This window comes from Rattus norvegicus, chromosome 7, assembly GCF_036323735.1.
Source record: "Rattus norvegicus strain BN/NHsdMcwi chromosome 7, GRCr8, whole genome shotgun sequence".
Lineage (NCBI taxonomy): Eukaryota > Metazoa > Chordata > Mammalia > Rodentia > Muridae > Rattus > Rattus norvegicus.
The window spans coordinates 29,398,881-29,420,961 of NC_086025.1; the positions used below are offsets into that span (position 1 = coordinate 29,398,881).

A 22,081-nucleotide genomic window follows, 5' to 3' on the forward strand; every position below is an offset into this window, starting at 1 on the left:
TCTAAGATTAAAGTGCTGAGTGTCTATGCCGCTGAATAGCAATTAATACTGGCGTCTGCTTCCTCTCCTGCCTTCAGTGTGTTCCTGAGTTCGATGTAGAACCAGACTACAGATTGGGGTCTCAGTCCTGCTGAGATTAGAGTAAGCCCTTCGCCATTCTGATGACCCCAAAGAACAAGTCAACATATGTGTGTTTGTTCTTCTGAGCGCCTTCAAGCCACCATACCATCCTAGCGGTATTTTATTATCCTGATCCATTGGTGAGGATGTTTAATGCTTATTTAGTTCCTCCCTTCTGTGTTAACTCACCCTCTGTCCCCATTGCACACCACATCCCCAAATCATGCTAACTACCCTACTCATTTCTCAAAGCTTGTACATGTGCATGTGTGTGTACATGTGTGTGCACAAACGCATAGATGTACCCAGAGAGAAAGCTGCTGTCATTTCACAAGATGGCATTTATATATATTTGTCTGAACTTTTATCTTTTCCCTTCACAGAAAGTACTTCCAAATCCACAGGAACAGCCCTAGTTTCTGTTGTTAATGGCTACATATTACCATCTGGCCTGGACCGACTGTAACTACTGTTCTCACATTGACTAGCTCATGGCTAATGTTTTAGGTCTTGCACTACTATGGTTTTCCTTCATTGACCTTGTCTCCATCAAACAGCACAGAAAACACCCTCATACATGCTAAGGAGCCTGCCACGAGCGGCAGGTAAAGGACCCAGGACACACAGGGTAGTAGGAACTGCATCGTTCATCCAAATGGTTCTTTTGGTTTGTGTCACACTTACTCTGCTTGCTCTGTCAAATCAATGCATTTTTTTTTAAATTCTTACTAAACTTGTATTCTATTAAATAAATTACCAGTAGAAGAATTACTATATCAGATATCAGTTTTAATTTTGCTTGGACTTAGATTTAATTTAATTAAAGTTGCTTTCTCAAAACCCAGGAGCTTCTGTGATTTCACACTGCCCTGTCACTAAGTCAGAATGCCGTTGTTATCGTGTGTTCTCACAAGCCACAGGACTTCCAGACCTTACATTGTGAGTCCAACGTTTGTTTCCAGAAATACTTGATACCCAAGCATCTTAGCATGGAGTGGATTTGGTTTTCTGTGAACTATCTATTTAGAACCCATGTCCATTTACCCATTAGGTGAGAGCTAACTCTCAAGGCTTCCTTGACTTTAAATGTAATCTTTTTAGGGTTTCCTATGATCCTGGTTCTGGTCCTTTTGTTTCATGCAGTTTGCTGGTCTATCTCAGTTGCAAAAATTTCCCCTGAAACCCTGGACTACACAGGTCATCTCCTGCATTTGTTTGGTTTCTTTTCCCCCTAAAGTTTTGCTTTATTTTACTTGTAATCCTTAAGCAGGGGTGGAGAGTTTTACCTAGTACATGGAGAGGTCAGATTCTACTCCTTCAGATGAACTCTTTTCAGAATGGTAGGTGTCTCACTACCGTTTGTCCAAAATGTCTATTCTCCTGCCTTTGAATGAGAATGCTAACTATACCGCTGAGGAGACTTTCTCGGGCTGTTCACCATTCACATCCTCGGGAGGGCTTTAGCGATATGTGTTGAAAATATGCTGCTGTATCTTCAATGACAAGAATATGGAAACTGGACAAACTCTTAAAACTGAGACATGACCATCAACAGTGTTTAACTAAGGCCACTGATGGGACTGCGTGTTTTCAAAGAAACATGCTTTGTACTTGGTGTTGCAGGTGTCTGTGTGTGTGTGTGTGTGTGTGTGTGTGTGTGTGTGTGTGTGTGTGTGTGTCTGTGTCTGTGTGTGCCTGTGTGCCTGTGTGCCTGTGTGCCTGTGTGCCTGTGTGCCTGTGTGTTTCTGATATATAATTTGTTAGGACATGTTCCAGTTAACTCCTGAAATTTCACTCCTCCTCCTCCTCTTCCTCCTCCTCCTCCTCCTCTTCCTCCTCCTCCTCCTCCTCTTCCTCCTCTTCTTCTTCTCCTTCTTCCTCTCCTTTTTCTTCTTTTCTTTCTTCTGCTTCCTCGTCCTCGTCCTCGTCCTCGTCCTCCTCGTCCTCGTCCTCCTCCTCCTCCTCCTCCTCCTCCTCCTCCTCCTCCCCCTCCTCCTCCTCCTCCTCCTCCTCCTCCTCTTCTTCTTCTTCTTCTTCTTCTTCTTCTTCTTCTTCCTCTCCTTCTTCTTCTTTTCTTTCTTCCGCTTCCTCGTCCTCGTCCTCGTCCTCCTCGTCCTCGTCCTCCTCCTCCTCCTCCTCCTCCTCCTCCTCCTCCTTCTCCTCCTCCGTGGCCTACCCACCTGTTACAGAGTTTATGCTGTCCCTCTTTCCCCTAAGAAATCACTGAGTTGTCTTCCGCCCATACCTTCTTGGGGAGGCTGGGGCTGCCCTTACCTGGATGACAGGTACCAAAACGATATTGTGGTAGATAATGGGAGCAAGGAGCCCATAGCACTGGGTCACTGCTTGAAGGGCAAAGTTGGCGTCATTGAGGAAGTTGCTGAGCTCCAGAGCCACCAGCACATTCTCGCATTCCACCAATCTAGCGACCTGCACGGGCGGACATAAGAACAGCTGTTAGAACCGCTGCTACTCAGGCTGAGTGTTGGACGGGTGCTCAACCCTGCACATCGTCAAGGAGCAGAGAGGGAAAGAGATGTGAAACCTTCCTGCTCAATGACACGAATGATAATATAAAGAAAATCCAAACTTAGAAAGGACTCTCTGCCTCTCCCTTAATGCTACATGTGCATAGCATACTCTTGGAATAAACTCCAGCTTGATTTGTAAGACAATACAAAAGCCACTAAGGACAGGCAATGTGCCCACTGTCTTTGTTGACAAGAGAAAAAAATGGGGGGCTGTATTTTAATTTCAGAAAAAAACTCATTTAAAAAACAATAAATTGTGGTGAGCAATAATTAAAATGTAATATACCAATAATATTGAACCCCCTTGATTAACAGAGTCTAACTTTACCTCTTAATTGGTTGGAAAATGGAATGTTTTCAGCAAGTCAGATTAATAGTTCTATTTACATTTTCACTAGCTAAATAGAAATGATGAAGAACACAGACTTAAGAGTTGTGATATCAGTGTCTTGTAAAAGGATAGCACTCCTCTCTTCCCTTTCTCCCTCCTCCTGAGGAGAAAGTTTGCTGTTGTTTTCTATGTATATCCATGTCACTCACAAGGGAGGCTGTGCAGACACCAACCGGAACTGTCTATATGGCAGGTTTTATTGGAACAGCGGATTCTGACGCTGACACTCACAGAAGCACTTTTAAAATGGCTTCTCTTTCAGATTGGGTGTGGCAAAGAAGAAACCAAACACAATGCAGAGGGGGTATTCAACACAGATGGGTGGATTAGAGACCCTGAGCTCCAAGGACAGTGAACTGGACTGGAAAGAGTCATTTTCCTGGCCTATGTCTTGTGTAACAAACTACCAGTTCGTTAATCAACAAGCAAATTGAAAAGGTATAATAAAAACAAGTACAAAAAAAAAAAACCAGTAAGAACAAAGATACACAAGCTGGAAAGAAGGTCTCACATAAGATCATTGTTAAAGTCAGAACACTATGGGCTATGGACTGAACAGAGCCAGGGAAAGATGCCCTGGGAGCCCATGGCTAGGAGAGTGGTTAAATCCCTGTCTCTGTGTAAGCATGCAAGTTTATTACTTCAAAAGGACATGCAAGTTGGGCTGGAGAGATGGCTCAGTGGTTAAGAGCAGCAACTGTTCTTCCAGAGGTCCTGAGTTCAATTCCCAGCAACCACATGATGGTTCAGAGCCATCTGTAGTGGAATTCGATGCCCCTTTCTGGTGTGTGTTAAGAGAGCAACAGTGTACTCATATACATAAAGTAAATAAATAAATCTCTTAAAAAAAAAAAGAACATGCAAGTTAATTCACACCAGCATGAGACCCCCCTCTAAGAAAAGGGACATTTTAAAGAAGGCAAGTGGCTGAACAGTATAATAATATGCTAATCTCTGCTTATTTTTCAAAAGCACAGGAAAGCACATACAAATGAGGCTACTGTGTTCTTAGAGGTGGCGGGACTACAAGTGTGTTTCACAGTCCATGCTGTACAGATTTGGATTCTGAAGAATATACTGGTATTGTGCATGGAGGAGAAATACAAATTGAGAAATACAAATATGAGACCCGCCTGGAGTATAAACGAATACAGAGTCCTCAGCCACGCCCTCCTGGTCCATTCACCGGGAAGGACACAGATCCCAAAGGAAAAATAGAGAAGCAGAGAGGGTGGAGCCTCTCCGTCTCAGTGCAGGGCATTTACTCACTTGCTGGGCGGGGAAGATCTCGTTGCCTTTAATGTTATCACAGAAGAGATTCTCTTCTTTAATTTTAATGTCGCTCATCACAAAGATATTTCTGAGGAAGAGGTATAAGAGGATGGAAGAAGTCTCTGCCAAGATGTTGGAATGAAACCTGCAGGAGGAGGAAACGGTGTTAAGTGCGGCGCAGCGAAATGACTGGTGGAGAGCATCTACTCAGTCTGTTGGGGTTTTACAAATTCTCAGCACCCACACAACTGACAGTGATGGTAGCACCGGGAGAGCTGTTCTTGGGTATCCACTTAAATGAAAACCAAAGGCGAGTCCACAGCCAAGAAGCCAAGAGTAGCCAGAGGCAAACACTCCTTGTTCTTCTACTGTTCCGACACCATGATGTGGTTGTGGTAAGTCAGGTTGGAGAGCAGGTTCCAGCTGATGAACTTTGGGAAGACGGGGTGCACGCTGAGCAAACTCCGCCCTGGAGACTGAGTCTTAATGGCTCTGGTTACTTCCGATTGCCTTTTCTAAATTGCAGTCCGCAGAACCAGAGATCAGCAGAGCCGTGACAGGACCTCTTCCGTTTCCAATGCACTCGTGCCCTGAGGCCTAGCAGATGATAAACCCTCACACTCAAGCTTTAAGTCCTTCAGCTCCTCTGAACCTCCTTACCCCATAAAAGTGGAAACCAATAGCAAGTAAAGGCTGCTCATGGGCGGGAGAGAAAAGAGAAGCAGGCAGAGGCTGGAAGGCCGGGTTTCCAGGAAGGATTTTGGAGTCTGGAGGGAACGGAGCCAGTGGCAAAGTAGTAGGAAAGAGCCTGACGTCACTAATTCACACTTGAGGTTGATCCCAGCACCGTGAACTTTGGACTGCCTGACTGGGAGGGCTTCAGTTCTCCCGCCCCTCCTTGCACTGCACACTGCGCTTTCCTGTTGGTCTCAGGACGGCCCTTGGCACCTTGACACATGCCTTCATCCCACCTACCACTTTCTCCCTCCATTGCACTCCCTGCACACCCCGGGGTCCAGTAAGTCTCTCACTATTGACGTTCCCAGAACTTCAGTGTCTGCCACCTCTTACATCATTCTGTGACCCTGTGAGGGACATCACTGTCCCCATTTTTCTAGCTTGTCACAACACCAATTACTTAATCACTTATTTACATTTTTCCTTGGCATTTTCAAAATGGCATCTGCTTAAAGTCTGCTATGCGTACTGCATTCTCCCAGGGCCCTGGGATACCACAGTGAGTCAAGCAGACGCTTTGCCGTCAGGAACTGGGCTTCACCACAAAGTTGTGCATCAGCTATGAGATGTCCGTCCTGCTCGGTGGTGCTTTAGCTCTTCCCGTGCATATGTGCACACACCTCTGTGCACACCCCCCATGGCGTGTTCTTCCAGCTCCGTGCTCTACAGCCCTTGGATTCTCCCAGGTCAGTGCCGCTGTCACCTGAGTTCTCTTGTATCTTCAAACTTCCCTCACCACTGGCTCCCTTCCCTCTAGACTCCAAAATCCTTCCTGGAAACCTGACCTTCTAGCCTCTGCCTGCTTCTCTTTTCTCTCCCACCCATGAGTGGCCTTTACTTGTTATGGGTTACCACTTTCAGTCTTCCTCAGTCCATCAGAAAATCATTTCTGGCCCGTGGTCTCATGTAAGTTGCTCTCTTGAATTCACTGATGGCCTTCCAATCACCAACTCTAAATGTCTTCTGATTTCTATCCTGCTCAACCTTTCTAGAATGTCATTGAGCCTGACCAAGCACTTGTACATGCTACAGCAGGCTGGTCCCCCGGGTGACCACTGCTTCCCTTGGCAACACACCTCCCTGGTTCCTTATCTTCTCTGACAGATTCCCCTTCAATAGCCTTCCTTGGCTCCACCTCTCCCATCCTCCCTTTTAATGAAGGCCGTGCTACTGCTCAGTACCAGGATTGGCTCTTTAAAGTTCAACCATCGTTCCCTGAGAGACAAGGCTCCTTTCAAGATTTCAGTGGTGCCCTCCATGGACAATTTCCAAATTGCCACCTCTAGGGTTGACTGTCTCCTGAGTGTCAGCACTAAACAAAATACCGACTGTCATCTCCTGACCTACCAAAGCATCCTGCTGGAAAAGCAAAAGCAAACTATAAGCCCACTCATTATCTCCCTCCACACACACCCCATTTCCCTTAGTAAATGCCATGCACTCTGCAGTCAATTAACACTGGAAAGCCGGTCGCTTTTCAGCCTCTCTTCTATACTGGAAGGCCCACGAAACCTAACTCTTATCCCTTTCTCCTCTTAAAATGCCCCTCAAATCTTTTCCCCAATACACTTGTGGTCCTTGCACAGGGCAAATGTTAAGTCTACATTTGTTTTAATTGAAATGGAATTAAGCTGTTTAGTGTAAATAAGTATTGCCTACCCCTTACCCTGCATAGCATTCATATATATATATATATATATATATATATATTTTTTTTTGGTTCTTTTTTTCGGAGCTGGGGACCGAACCCAGGGCCTTGCGCTTCCTAGGCAAGCACTCTACCACTGAGCTAAATCCCCAACCCCAGCATTCATATTTTTAAGTGCACCATCGACGAGGGGCAAAGAGTTATAAGCATCATAAGCAGGTGAGGGGATTTTTTTTTCAGTCTGTAGGCAAAGCCTGAAATATGAGCTGGACATACTGTTCTTAGACTGTCCTGAAGTCCTGCTCCTCTAAAGAAAAAAACGGCAGAAACGTCATACTCAGCCATTTTCTATGGGTTCTACCAGCACCTTTGGCAACTGCTGACAGTCTAATCCTGGGAGCCTATTTGAAACAAAGGCAGAAACATTCATAACCACAGTCCACACATCAGGCCCTCTCCTTAACCCATCTTCTCCCCTCTCAGTCTCCACTGAGTACATTTTTTTTTTTGCTCCAGCTGCTACCACTTGACATTTTTATCCCGAAACCTTTATGTATCTGCCTCACTGTTTCCTGACTCTAGAAAGGGTGCATCTGACAAGGACTGAGGACCTTAGAGCATATGTACCTTATAATTCTCTGACTAGATAGACGTTTACATGGGCCATCCCGATATGAAAACAGTAACAAACAATTTTGAGGCTTTAAAGTGACATTTCTAATTACCTTCTCTGTGTTATTGTCATGATGTTGCTTAGACAGATAACTGACTGGTTGTCCTGTGGTGGAGGGGCAACGAAGTAATCCCAGACCGGTGAGAACACTTTCTTGGCCAACTCATAGTTACTGATCTGATATGCGACCTGTGACAAAACCCACATTATCTCACTCAGAAAATGTATATTTCAAACAGAATGCTGACACATCCTCCCCACGCACACTAATTCTGCATTTGCCTTTCATGGTGCCACGGTGAGGGGACCGGGTGCCCACGGGTGACCACTGGCAGCGGAGGCAGGTGCATTTTGAAATCTCTTTTCTTTCTAAATCGCATAGAAATGTGAAACTCTGTAAGGATGTTTCAAATCCTCATAAGCAAAACAAAGATCGCATCTGAGCCAAATTAATTTCATTTCCATCCGTCTCAGCAGCGTGCCCCATTTATTATAGATACTGTTATAATGAACAATCTGCTCCAAGAGAAACAATCAGATTTCCCCAACCTGATATATATGAAATATATTTCATTCTTTCCCGGTTGACTGACACTTTCAGAGCGTCTGTGTAACAAAGAGTTGGCAGCTGAAAAGGGTAAAGAATAAAACAGAAATGCATTCAAGAATCTGTATCTTTTAAGTTTAACAGATCCAGTGCTGGGAAAAATAACTTCACTTGTGAAACTTAGAAGCTCAGTTAAAAAAAATTATTACCAACTGACCTTCTAGTGATAGAATATATTTAAGGCGATTTCTGAAAATTCTTCTATTTAAATACATACATAGCATGAACCTTCACCAAATGACTTCCACACTTCCTCAAATGATAAGGCATAAATAAATTCATTGAATAAAGCACAGAAAGGGCATTTTATTAGAATGGTATCCACTCATGGGAAAACTTACAAGGCCAGAACTTCCCTAGTCTGTCAAATGATTCCTCCTAACTCACCAAGCAGCAAGCTTTCCTGAGAGACCCTACTCCGTGCTGAACGCTGGAGGAGCAAACACCTGTCAGCCTAGGAATGCCCTCCCTGTCTATTCTGGGACAGGCAAGGATCAGGTCCCATGTGGTACAGTTAAGAGTGACTGAGAAGAACAAGATATGGGAGATGGTCAGAGAACACGGAAGAAAGGCCTGAGTGATGGTCAGAATTGGAAAGAAACAGGCAACGGGAAGGAAAAGTTAATGCAGGGCTGGGGTTCTGTGAGGTCTTGAAGCTAGATGGAACTTTCTAGAAGCAAAGTACTACAGCAAGCACTCAGGCCTATGCCACTGACTTCTCCTTGTATTCTCATCAGCACCCGGGTGCAGGTGAGGAAACTAGGGTGTTGAGAAGCTCAGAGTCTGCACAGAGCCCGACAGCCATGAAAGTAGTCCTGGGGGTGGGGGGTGTCCAATGAGTCACTGCTGTGGGCCTCATCTGACCGATCAAACAGCTGTAGCCACAGTCACTAAAACACCGTGGAGTTCTGAGATGGTCAAGGAAAGAAAGAAGGTGTGTGAGGGGGATGGTAAATCTACAACTGATCCTTCTTTCCTTTTAAAATCGTGTTATTAAAAGGCCTGGTTGTCTAACAGATAAGGTATTGCCTTATAGAATGTTATTGGCTAAACTATAGAATACTGCAAAACAAGACATGCCAAATGCAACAACAGCAGCAGCAGCAATCATAAGGTTTATGAACTCATGAAGCATCACGGGTGTTTTAACAGTAGGCACCATAATGTCTGCACTTGTGCCAATAATTAACAGCACTGGACACAACAGATTTTTCGAGGGCAGGGCTGGTTAAAATGAGAAGACGCATACCAGGAGACTGTTAGATACCTGCTCTTTGATAATGACCCACATACAGCTTACAGAATTCCACACTCCAGGATTGTTTCCTGACTTAGTGGCCACCTTCCCTTCCAGATGCCTTTGCTAGCCCCTCCAATTTTCCCACTCTTTCTATGGACACTCCAGTTTCACTGATACCTGGAGCTTTTCTGTCTACATTTTCTTAGTGATAGCACGTGGTCTAAACTATCATATACTACCTCAAACCTTTCTCACATCCATATCTCTCTGCCAAACCCCAAATGCATGAATTGTACCTCAACATGCCCTAACTTTTCATTTTCCCCTCCATGCCCAAAGGTACAGCACATAGCCTCATATTTAATTAAAATGGTGTCCTTCCGATTGGATGATTAACCTTCAAGTTGACACTTATTTCTCTCAACCCATCTTCTCTGTTAGGAATTCTCAACAGCCCTTCAGAACATTGGTCCTGTCACCACAAGTAGGCGTCTTCCACCTCTCACTGGAATTCAGCAGAAGGGAGTGTTTCCTCCCTCCTCTCCATGTCTGTGCCCAACTTAGCCAGATGAACATCTGAAAATAGAAGTTGCCCAGGACACAGCGTGAATCAAGGCCATCCTGTAGCTGCCCATTTTAGGCAAGGCAAAAAAAAAAAAAAAAGAAAGCCTGCCACTGTCCCACAGCTTACATGTCTGACTGCCCCTTCTGCCCTCTGTGAGTCCCTCTGTTCCAGCCATAAACACTGACCTGCTCCTTATCAGAGTGGGAGGACATCTGACAGTCTTAGGGTTCGTGCTTCAGCTGTTCCTTCTTCCAGACGTTCATCCCTGGAGAACCACTGCCTCACTTGGGTCTTCTCAGACCTCACTCCCCTCCCCCACACCACCACCCCAGATCACCCTACTGAATGCTGTCACTGACTTCCATTCCTCCCGTCATGCCCCAGATATTGGTTCCTTAACACTCACTGTCTCCTGACAGATAGTCTACCTATATGTCAGTCACCCAGTTCCCACCACAATGTTTTGTCCCATTGCTAAAAAATGAGAGGTGTCACCATATGAGCCCCACACCATCAGAATCAACCAGAACTATGGAGCAGAGACTGAAGGAGTGGCCAACCAATGACTGTCCCAACTTGAGACCCACCCCATGGTCAAGAACCAATGTCTGACACTAGTAATGTTACCCTGTAATGCTTGCAGACAGAAGCCTAGCATAACTGACCTCTGAGAGGCTCCACCCAGCCGCTGACTGAAATAGATGCAGAAGCCCATAGCCAAACAGTAGATGAAGCTTAGGGAATCTTGAGGGACCCAGAGGGGATAGAGAATCCACAAGACCAACAGAGTCAACTAACCTGTCCCTTTGGGCCCTCTCAGAGACTGAACCACCAACCAAAGAGTGCACATGGGCTAGACCTAGGCGCACACACACAGACACACACAGACACACAGACACACAGACACACACACACACACACACACACACACACACACACACACACACACGTAACAGATGGGCAGCTTTATCTTCATGCACATCCCCCAACAACTGGGGCAGACGCTGTCCCTAACTCTATTGCCTACCTGATGACCCTGTTCCCCTAACTGGGCTGATTTCTGGCCTCAGTGGGAGAGGATGTTGTCTAGTCCTGGAGTGACTTGAGGTGCCAGGGTGGGTTGGTACCCAGAGGAGAATAGGAGGAGGTGTGGGGGAGGGGATTTGTGAGGGGAGATGGAGCAGCAGTTGATGTGTAAAGTAAAAATAAATTAAATAAATAAGGAAAAGAGAAATGCAAAATCCTTGGATCCTGGTGAATCATGAATTCTGATGGTGGGACCCAGCACTCCAACTCACTTCTCCACACACTAGGATTTTAGGATCCCTTGCATGGAGCACCTGGGGCAAACCAAGTACTCAAAGCTTTCTGTTTACTAAATCTAAAAATCCTTTCCTGGTAATGTCCGAGTCCTCCCGTAGGAGGATGCTGACCAATTTAACTATATGATACAACATGGTTTATTGCCAGGGTGAGGACCTTACTCAAGTTGGGTATTTCAGAGCCCTTTCTAAAGCAAGATGGTCTCCACTCAAAGTTCAGTTCTGAGGTCAAGACTAATGGCCCATTAGTTAGGAGAAGAATTTGGTTAAAAGTTGTATCACCTAGGTTAGAAACTGCTAGAGAGAGAGAGGAGGGATGTTATCAGTATGGACTGGCTCAGGGAAACAGAAGCAGACTAGATGGCTCTAGAGTCTGTGAGAGTCCACACTGACTGAGACGTTCACATTGTCTGCTGTTAACAAAAGAAAAGAAAAAAAAAAGAGGCAAACTCACAGAACTTCTCCTCAGAGTGCCCAGATGTGGTACCAAAAGAAAGGGGGAAAGTATACTTAGAACAATATGTACTAAGACACAAAAACAACAGACTCTCCTAAATTGAATAAACCAATCAGACACTTTCTCAGGGATTTGGATTCAAATTTAAGTGACTTCCGGCCTGGGTGGTTAGAATTAAGATGTTGCCATTCTTCTCTCAAAAATAGAGAAAGTCGATCTTCAGAGAGAGAGAGAGAGAAGCAGAATGGATGTCCAGGGAGAATCAAAGACACAAGGCGTAGCCTTGCCTTGAGCCCACAAACCCCCACAGCTCATGCCTGGCTCCCTCGTGTACAATTAGGATCTTAGCTGAGACCAGAAGTAAAACGATCTATGCACAGTCACCACTGTGGTGACGATCTGGATGAGTAAAAAGGATGTTTCACAGGAAGGAGCGATGACGTTAGGTTTAGCACGGAGCCTGACGCAAAACGGACATTAGTTCATCCATAGATGAGCAAGGAGATGGTGACAGCCAGCAGATGAGAGGGAAAGGAGCTGAAACTCTTAAGAGAAAATGCTTAATTTCTTACATATTGCTCTAGCATCCCTTCTTGTTGCTGTGATTAAAACACTCTGATGAAAAGCAGCTTCTGAGAGGAAAGGGTTTACTTTAGTTTACATTTCCAGATCACATGGTGATCTAGACAGAAGCCATGCTGCTTGTTGGCACCTCCTTAACTAACTTCCTGTTATACAGCCCAAGATCACCTGCCCAGGAAAAGGCACCTATCAACAGTGGGCTGGTCCCTCCTGCATCAGTTAAGACAAAACAAACCCTACAAACACATCCAACAGCCCAACTGGATAAAGACGGTTGCTAGATGAGACTCTTTTAAGGGAATTCTAGGCTGCTCTGTCAAGTGGACAGTTAATGCTGACCGAATCACCCATAATTCTGTCTTTCAAATTGAAACCCATGAACAAAAGGAAACATCACACAGCATTGGGTTCTGTTGAACTCATCTGTGAGATGAGAAACGTGAGAGCAATAGTTCCCTCCCTGCCGTCACTATGAAGACTGTGACAAGGCATGCATATTCCGTCCTCAGACTCTGATCGTCGCACCGGGAAGACCTGCTGACACACCAGCTGGGTAGAGCCAAGAGAAAATTGATAAAAAATGGAATATGTTCAGCAGACGGGAGGAGACGGAGCCTAGAGGAGACTGGGAACAGATGGGGGTCCACAGTGATGCTGCTCTTAAAAAGTGGGCACGGAGCAATGTCCAGCACTTGAGCTCCTGGAATCTGCACAGAGTTGCGAAGAAAAGCGATGCACTGATGCCATAGTCAAGACTATGATCTGCTGCCTGAGGAAGCTGCCTACGGTGTCCTGCCTGGAATACAGTGGGGTTCTATGTATCTGTTTCCTCAACTATCAAAAGAAATCCTCGTTTCATCACATAGTTACTGTCACAACTGGAACAACGAAGTATTAGAGTTCTTTTTCTTCAAGTTTACAAATAGTAACTGTATGTATGTATGTAGTATATAGTATTATGTATGTATAACATAGAATGTGATGTTTTGGTGAATGTATATATTATGGAATGACCAAATTGCACTAATTAGCATACTTATCATCTCAAATGTACATTTCTTTGTACTAATGGCATTAAAGTCATTTCTTCTACTTGTTGAGGTATTCGAGTTTTATTATGTATAATTACTTTAGCATTGAAACTCTCTCCTCCCTACCTCTAACTTAAATGCCTGTTGAACCATGTCTCTCCTTTCCCTACCCATCCCCAGCCCTGATGTCTGTAACCACCTTTCTAGTCTCTACCTCTGTGAACTTGACTTTCTTAGAATCCATCCATCTGTGAGCTCATACATCTGTCTCTCTGTGGCTGACTTGTGGCTTAGTCCCTTCATGTCTTCCAGGCCTGTCCACAGGCCTCCCTGGTGTTTAAGGCTGCATAGTATCCCACTGTGCACACTTCACCAAAGTGATGCTTGTGAAAACCCTGTGAGGTATCACCTCCCACCTCCTCGATGATTCATTATCAGAAAGATGGATGGCAGCAAGTGTTGGCAAGGACTTGGGCAAGAGAGCCTGCCCTTCTACACTGCTGTTGACATTGCTAGTTTGGAGAACACTATAGAAATTCTAAACAGACTTAACTGGTCAGAGAATAAATACAGCAGCCCCGTTACTGAACAGATACCCAAGACAGAAGAAGCCAGCATGCTAGAGAGGTGGCTGTATGTTCCCTAAAGCCTGTGCACGGGAGTAAAGATATAAAAGCAAGCTGTATCCATTAGCAGTGGAGGAATGGGTTTAAAGGCCTGAGATGGAGCAAGCCTTTGTTGTTGTTGCTTCTTCGGTATTTTAATAATTGATACTTACCATTTTTATATCACAAAATACCCATTCACATGGTTTGATGAGCTAAAGGTGGGGACGGGGGTGTATCACTTGGTCTCATATATTACAAGTAGAAAAAAAATAAAACAATTGGACTCAAATAATAATATCTAAGATCAAAACTAGAACCCGCTCAGACTGCTAATTTCCTATATTTTATAATATATTCTTTAGCTATTGCCTGCTTTAAAAATAGCAATCAGAAATAAGGCCAACATGAGGAGAGAATAGTTACAAAAATTATATAATTCTAAAGAATTCCTTTTAAGACAGAATCCAAACAGACTAAATTACTAGTGTTCTACTTAATGGAAGACCTGGTAAAGAGCCACCTGATCTTATTAATGTTTATAGGATAATGTGGAATAAAAGTACAACCTGAATGTCCCCAAGGCCATGGTAACCAGAAGCATTTGGGGAAATAGCTCATCTTTTACTACTAATAGTTATGATAATACATTTTAGTGATCAGGTTTGTCCTAAAACTAAAAATGTAATCACTGTCCTGAAAACCAGGTATATTAACCTAGAATATATAAAAACTCAATCTTTGAATTTAAGAATTAGGGGAGCTAATAAGTGAGAGGTTTCTGCTCTAGCCACTTGGCATTGTGGGAGAATGCCCATCAGCCATGTTGGGTGACCTAAAGAACTGCAAATAGAATGTCAATAAAGAGACACGGGTCATTGCTCCATGGGACTTCTCTATCCCAGCAGTGTAGCCTGGACTTCATTTTAATAACTTTCTATGAAAGATCTGCCAAATGGAACCCAAGAGTCAAACCACTCCCTGGAGAAAAATTAAGTCCTGATGAAATATTCAGCGTCTCACAATAACTCTATGGCTGTAAATTGGAGAATATATTAAGTTCTAAAGAAATCAAAATACCAGAAAACCATGAGGCGTTGTGACATGCTACACCAGTGCTGGATGAATTCTAGCAATTCTCTCTATTTAATTTTCTTTGAAAAATGTGATCATATAAAAGGCCTGTGAGATCTCGGCTTATGATACTAATCAACTATTAAAAGAAAAATTGCACAGCACAATAGAAATATGAGACAATTTAGAAAGCCATTTACTCCACAGCCAGCAATAGGCTTTAAATTAGATACTTCAGACCTGGGTCGCTTGCCTTCAGTCAGATGACAGCTACTTCAGCAAGAAGGTTAACAGTGAGTGGACTTATGACTGGTAATGATACTTGGTGTGTACTGAGAGACACATGCTATGGTTAAACATTTGGCAGACGTAACTCCATTGACATTCCTAAGACCTATGGACATCCTCTGCCTGTTCTCACTTCACAGATAAAAGTCGTCTGCTCAGTACCACGTGGCTACAGTGAGAAGCCTGAATGTGAACTTGGGTCCATCTGTATCTATTGACCTGATCCGTTCCTTTCCATGTATTTATCCTCAAAAGGTAGCCATTGGTACAGTTAAAGACTTAGAGGCTGTAATATGTACTTTAGCTTTTTTATAATAGTGAAACACTGAAATACTTTCAGTCCAGAGAAAGGATAATTACTAAGGGTACAACACGTTCACAAGACTCAATATAGTGTTAAATAAAAGAAGCCATGAGTTCTTCAAGGGTACCCCATGAGGGTGTGGGAAGGGGAAGGAGGAAAGGGAATGGGAGATTATATAATTATATTTTAATTTTTTTAATGAACAGTTAAATAAGATAAAAATCATTAAAAGTACTTCATAGAAAAGTTTCTAACATGATAGAAAAAAGTATTAAATGAAAATATGTAAAATAGTACATATGGTTAAGAATAACATATAGAAATTCATAAGTACGTGCAGGTATGCTATGTACATATGTAACTGCATGGATAGATATAAATAGAGAGATAGACAGATGATTGATAGATAATAGATAAATAGATGGTAGATAGATAGGTAGAGACAGATGGATGATAGATAGATAAATAGATGATAGACAGATAGATAGATAGATGATTGATAGATGATAAATAGGTGGCAGATAGATGATAGATAGATAAATGATAGATGATAGATAGATAGATAGATGATTGATAGATAATAGATAAATAGTAGATAGATGATAGATAGATAGATAGATAGATAGATAGATAGATAGATAGATAGATAATAGATAAATAGATGGTTGATAGACAGATGGACAGATGGACAGACAGACAGGATGGCCAATAAGTAAATAGATGGATGCACAGAAAGGAAGAGCAGTCTCTAGATGTGGGTTTCTCATGCTAGTGCTACTGGCATGTTGTGTTGGATTTTTGTTCACAACATTTGTGGTTGAACCCGGAGCCCTGTGCATGCTGGGCTAGCATTCTCTTACTACTGAGTTACATCCCCAGCACGTGGCAGGTACTTCTTTGTCACAGACGGCCGTCCCTGTCACACTGTACGCTGCTTTATCAGCATCCCCCTTGCCTCTACTCACTAGACACCAGTAGCATCCCACTAGGTTGTGACAACCAAAAATGTCACGAGACATTGACAACATTGCCCCCAGGGTAAGATCTGCTACTCTGGGTAGTAACAGATAACATTTATTTATACGCATTGCAGTAGCTCCCAAAATGTCTAACATTACATTTGTGCTCCTGGGGGAAAATGTTCTTTAGGAGGCAAATTCACTAATGGGGGAAGCAACGGCTCATGTTTTATGAAGAAAGCTGCAATCATGGAAAATACGCATCGCACACACTGTGGAGTGTCTGCTCCGATATTTCTTCCGTCGGAAATTACTTAGCAAACGCTTAACAGGGAAAAGAGGAAAATAGCACCCATCTCTTCTACCTGTGTCAGGTACATCCGAGCGGTGACAGCAGAAAGAGGCGGATAAATGAGAATTGGTTTTGTTGTCTCCCCGATAGCGTCACCAATGAGTTTCCCACTGGAAGAATAAGCAGTGAGCGCAAAAATGTATTTTGCATTCGTTTCCAAATCTTTAATTTCAAAGAAGCTTCTGCCATCAGCTGGTATCTGTGAACGGAAACATTTCAGCTTTTACTCAGAGAATTAAGGCAGTGTGACTATTAAGACGTAATTGGATAAACCTTTCTCCTTCGCTGTTGGAGCTTAGTTGTGACTCGAGTTGGAATTAGTGTCAATCCACGGCTGTAATGACTTCATAGGGGGAACCCACACTCGGTTGTAGTTAATAAGGCTTTGATAAGGCCTGCTGACAGAGCGGACGACATACCACTTCTCCTGAGTTGGGGAGGTGGTTGTTGTTCAGCCGCACTTTGCTATAGCTTCTTTCCGCTTTGCAACCCAAAATACAGTACCAGGACACCTGCAGGAGAGAGAGGCAGCTGTCACCTGTGGTCTGTGCTCTGTTTACCAACACTTGGCCTCCTCTGTCTGGATGTAGCAAAATCAATAATCTGCCGAAGAGAACGGTGACTACTCGTGTGTTAAACTGCGAGGTCTTGAGCTTAGATGCACATACGTCATCTTTACAAAGTAACAACAAACGCGGGGCTTGCTTACGCGAGACAGTCAAGACTAAGTGAAGTATTATTCATAATCTATCTCTCTCTGAGTGTGTGTGTGTGTGTGTGTGTGTGTACATGATCATGCACACCCAGTGCATGTGTGATGTGTGTAGATCAGAAGAAAAACTTGGTTGTCAGTCCTTACCTCCTACCTTATTTGAGATAGGACTATTGTTTTCCCACCTAAAAACAATAGGCTAGCTGGCCCACGGGCCTCCCTGCTCCACGTAGGAACCCTGGTATTTTAAACCCGTGTGGCGTGTCTGGCTTTTTCTTATACATTCGAGACTGGAACCCAGATCATATGCTTAGCAAGCACTTTTATCCACTGAGCCATTTCCCACCCCCACCCCCAGGCCCGCGTTATTGCCTTCTCTAATCACTATTAATTGAGCAGTTCTTTTGTGCTGACTGACATTAGTGAGCTGGCGTGTACTTTCCTCTTTATTGACATATATTCCTTATACATAGCTAGGGGTCTCATAAGGACATTTTCGGACAAGTGCATCAGGTACTTTGACCATGTTCACACTTTCCTTCCTCCCCTTTTACTACTCTCATTCATTCTCCCAGTCTCCCCTCTGCTTCCATGGCCTATACTCGTGCCTAATTCAACTCATCTACATAAAAGCTGGAATCTGAGAATGGGAGACGCACTGGATGTCTGTCTGTCTAAGTCTGATTCATTTTGCTTACTATAATGATCTCCGCCATTTTCCTAAACAACAACATGGTTCATTCTTTTTATGGCTGAGTGAAACTTCATCACATATGTCTTCTATGCTTTCTTCACCCATTGTGTGTTGATGGACACCTAGGCAGGTTCAAAAATCAGCTACTGTGGATATGGCTGAAAACACAGGTGTGTAAACACAGATTGCTCTCTGGTATCCTCCTGCTACAAACCCAGGAGGGAGGGGTAAAACTTGGTCATACGGTAGCAATATTTTTGTTTCTGGGGAGTCTTGACCCTAATTTCCACCACTGAGAGGAATAGGAACTATTTCTATTTCCACCAGCAGTGTATAAGTGATCCCTTCTCCTGCATCCTCCCCAGCACTTGTTGTTATTTGTTTTCTCGTGATTGGGACAAGGCAGGATCTCAATGTTGCTTTAGGTGGCTTCCCCAAGTGGCTAAGAGTAGTGAACGTTTTTCATATGATTATTGACTTGCTTTCCCTTCATTCTTTGACAGCTGTCTGTCTATTTCTAGAGTCACCAGCATTTGTGAGCATCCTGGTATGGATGCTGGGAACAAAGCCCTCTGCAAGAGGCGGTAAGTGTTCATAGCTGCTGTGCTATCTCTCCAGGCCCAAACTTAGTCTTCTAAGCCCTTTATATAATCTAAACATTAAGCCTCTGTCAGTGCCATGACTAATGAGGACTTCTCTCAGTCTATAAACTGCCTTGTCACCAGACTGCTTCTTTGGCTCTAAACAGTTTTGTAATGTCATGCAATCTCATTTGTCAAATCTTGCTTTTTTTTCCCCCTGAGCCATCCCAATCCTTTTTACAAAGTTTCCTTCAGATATAGACTGTGCCTGAATCTTGAGGTGCCCCCCCCCCCCCGTGGCAAATTCAGAGCTTCAGGTATCATAAGATCTTTGACTTATTTTGAATTGATTTCTTACAGCAAGAGGTAAGACTCTGGTCTCATCTCTCTCCATGCGGACGGATGCCCAGTCCTGCCTGCACGATTTGCTTACAGAGACTATATCCTCTCCCATGTGTTTTAGTCATCATTGCCAAAGACCACACAGCTAAGATTCACTATATTCCTTTGAGATGGAACTGCTACCGTCTCGGGGAACCAAAATGCAGAAAGACCAAAGCATTTTAACTCAGAGCAAACAGACACAGATGTTAATGCCAAAGACAGATTCATCTTGAGGGACTCAAATGAGAGTGTATGGGAACAGGGATTAGCATTAAAAGATGTTCACATGACATAGACTCATGACGAAACCAACAGGGTGTGGGAGAGAGGTGAGGCGCTAAGACACAGACAACCTTTACACCAGAAGGGCACAGTATGTGCAAGAAAGCCTGAAGAAAACTCACTGACTCACTCGAGACCTGGGGTCTAATCTTCGTGAGTGGGTCTCAACCCGATTCTACTCTGGCCTGTTTGTTTGTTTGTTAGTTTGTGAGACAGGATTTCTCTATGTAGCCCTTGCTGTCTTGGAACTTAGTCTGTAGATCAGGCTGGCCCCAAACTTAAGAGAGATCTTCCTGCCTCTGCCTCTTGAGTGCTGGGATTAAAGGTGTCAGCCACCACTATCCAACTTCTAGGTCACTTTTTTAAATAGTTTGTACAGAATAAAATACTCTCTAAAATGACCAATAGCCAAGCCACCCAAGGCTCCTGGTTTCAACAAGTGAGGCTTTCTGGTACAAGTGACAAATCCTTTGTGCTCCAGAGAAAGCCTCTCAGGTGATTATGATATAGTGACTAATTAAGAGTGCCAACCGACGGGTTGGGGATTTAGCTCAGTGGTAGAGCACTTGCCTAGGAAGCGCAAGGCCCTGGGTTCGGTCCCCAGCTCCGAAAAAAAGAACAAAAAAAAAAAAAAAAAGAGTGCCAACCGACAGGAGCAGAATGGAGTTGGGGAGAGAGAAAGAAGAGAGCTGAGGAGCTGGAGGCTAGAGGACGACGAGGGTAAAGGTCAAATGAAACAAAAGGAAACACGAACTCAGAAATAATGGGCTTACCATCCCTCGATTGCCCACACAAAAAGAGTACACTTTCCGTGGGGGTGGGAGTGGGGGTGGGGGGTGGGTGAGGGTGGGGGGTGGGTGGGGGCTGCCGGGTGCAGAAAGACTGTGTTGCGTGACAGATTGTTACTGCTCTAAATTATACCACACAAGCCAAGAGCAAATTCTCTCTAAAAGCATTATTACAAGCAGATTTTATATTTTTATTTTGCTCCCAGTCTGTGTAACACAAAGAGGCAATGTGTAATTAGAATCTACATAAGAATAGAGACGGTGTGAACAAATCACTAACTTTGGAAATAAGATTTTATAGACAATGTAAGTAACGTTAGCATTTGCAACTATAGAAACAGATTTTAATCAAGTGATGGCTTAGGAGAAGGCTTCATGGAGACAAAAGATGGCCAACCCAGCAAACCAGAAAATTTACATAAGCCCACAGCACCACCTAGTGGTAACAGAGGAAGCAGCGGGCAAACCTTCCTGAACCAACTCTCCTAATGAGTAATTTACATACGTTATTATATACATGCCACTGAACAGCACCAGAGCTACAAGTCAAATATGAGACACTGATGTCTTCCTAGGTTCACACAACATACAATAAAACCGTCACTAAATAGTAATACTGAAAAAATTAATGTTTGGGTTAAATCAACATATTTGAAAACACTAAATGACACCGCTCTCGTTCTGTACTAATTTCTTACTCCTAGCACAGGTTCCCAAAATCTCCAACATTGAACTCGTCCTAAAATGATGTTCTCACAGCAGCACAGCCATGTAAGATGAATGCTATTGCTACTCCAATCTTAAAGAACGAAATAACAAAAACTGTTCTCAAGGAAGTCCACACCCACCCATCGGAAGTCCACTCCCATTGATCTAAAGGCCAAGCCATCCATCCATCTAAAGATCACTCAAGAATGAGCCACATTTCACCCATGTTTAACTTTGTGCCTGTTAACCCTGAGAACTTGACAGCAGTCAAAAAAGAAAAAAAAAAGAAGGAAAAAGAAAAGAAAAGAAAAAGAAAAAACTCATTGTATTGAATTAACAAAAAATATCACAAAACAATGTGATCAGGTCTATAGCTCCAGTAATTATTTTGATAAATTCTATTGCATGTGCCTAATAAAAGCAGGAGAAAGTCATCAGGTAATATGTTGGTAATGTTATATATTAGTTCAGTCTCTCTTTTTCAAACAGGCTCTCCTGCTGGCCTCGAGCTTGCTGTAAAGCAAGGGATGACCACAAACTGATCTCCCCCCCCCAAAGTGCCGAGATTAAAGGCAAGAGGCACCACACCAAGTCTGTGTGGCTATAGGGACAGGACAAGGACTTTATCGGTGGCAAAGCTCCCTACTAACTACATACATCTCCAGCCCTGGCTTGCTTCCTTTTCACAGTAAACTCGCTTTACGAATGAGAATCTTCAAACTGGGTTTGGCCTTCCTAAGGTTGTACGGCCCGTTAACAGCAGAGCTAGAATTTTTAAACTTACATATGCTTGACTTCAAAGTCTCTGTGTAAAAAATGCCCTAAAGATAATCAAAGATAGGAATGAATTGTGATTCAACATCAAAGAGGACCTAAAAGAGCGATATTTAAAATATAAACTAGCTAGAGACGTTTTCTTGTTAGGAAATGAAATCCCATGAGGTACTCCCATTTAGGCCGAGTTCCGGGACTCAGGGATGGGAGAAGAGGCTCGTCCTAATAAATGCAGAAAGACATTTACACTGTCACTTGTTTCCTCGGTGACCTGCAGAGACCTGCGACCTTCAAATTCCATATCCTGCTGCTATGTCTCCAGTGCTGGCTCTCAGAGGAAGTAACCTCCTTCAGTGTCTGCTTCTACCTCAGCCTCTCTACCTTGAGTGCAGTCTCATT

The 22,081-nt window shown here is 43.6% G+C and overlaps 1 protein-coding gene across 9 annotated transcripts in view; it reads right to left on the reverse strand.

Annotated features, from left to right (window-relative positions):
* Positions 1–22,081, reverse strand: part of Cfap54 (cilia and flagella associated protein 54) — a 286,409-nt gene that overhangs the window by 195,738 nt on the left and 68,590 nt on the right. For 8 of the 9 annotated variants that reach the window (XR_005486835.2, XM_039080085.2, XM_039080086.2 and 5 more), the window contains 5 exons: positions 17,179–17,271; positions 16,773–16,958; positions 7,426–7,562; positions 4,312–4,459; positions 2,395–2,550 (listed from right to left, as the gene is read on the reverse strand). Coding sequence is in view for 8 of the 9 variants with exons in the window: in XM_039080085.2 (XP_038936013.1) it covers positions 2,395–2,550; positions 4,312–4,459; positions 7,426–7,562; positions 16,773–16,958; positions 17,179–17,271 (720 nt within the window). In the remaining variant the exon portion in view is untranslated. The remainder of the gene's footprint in view (positions 1–2,394; positions 2,551–4,311; positions 4,460–7,425; positions 7,563–16,772; positions 16,959–17,178; positions 17,272–22,081) is intronic. The other variant, XM_039080084.2, reaches the window with a different exon arrangement.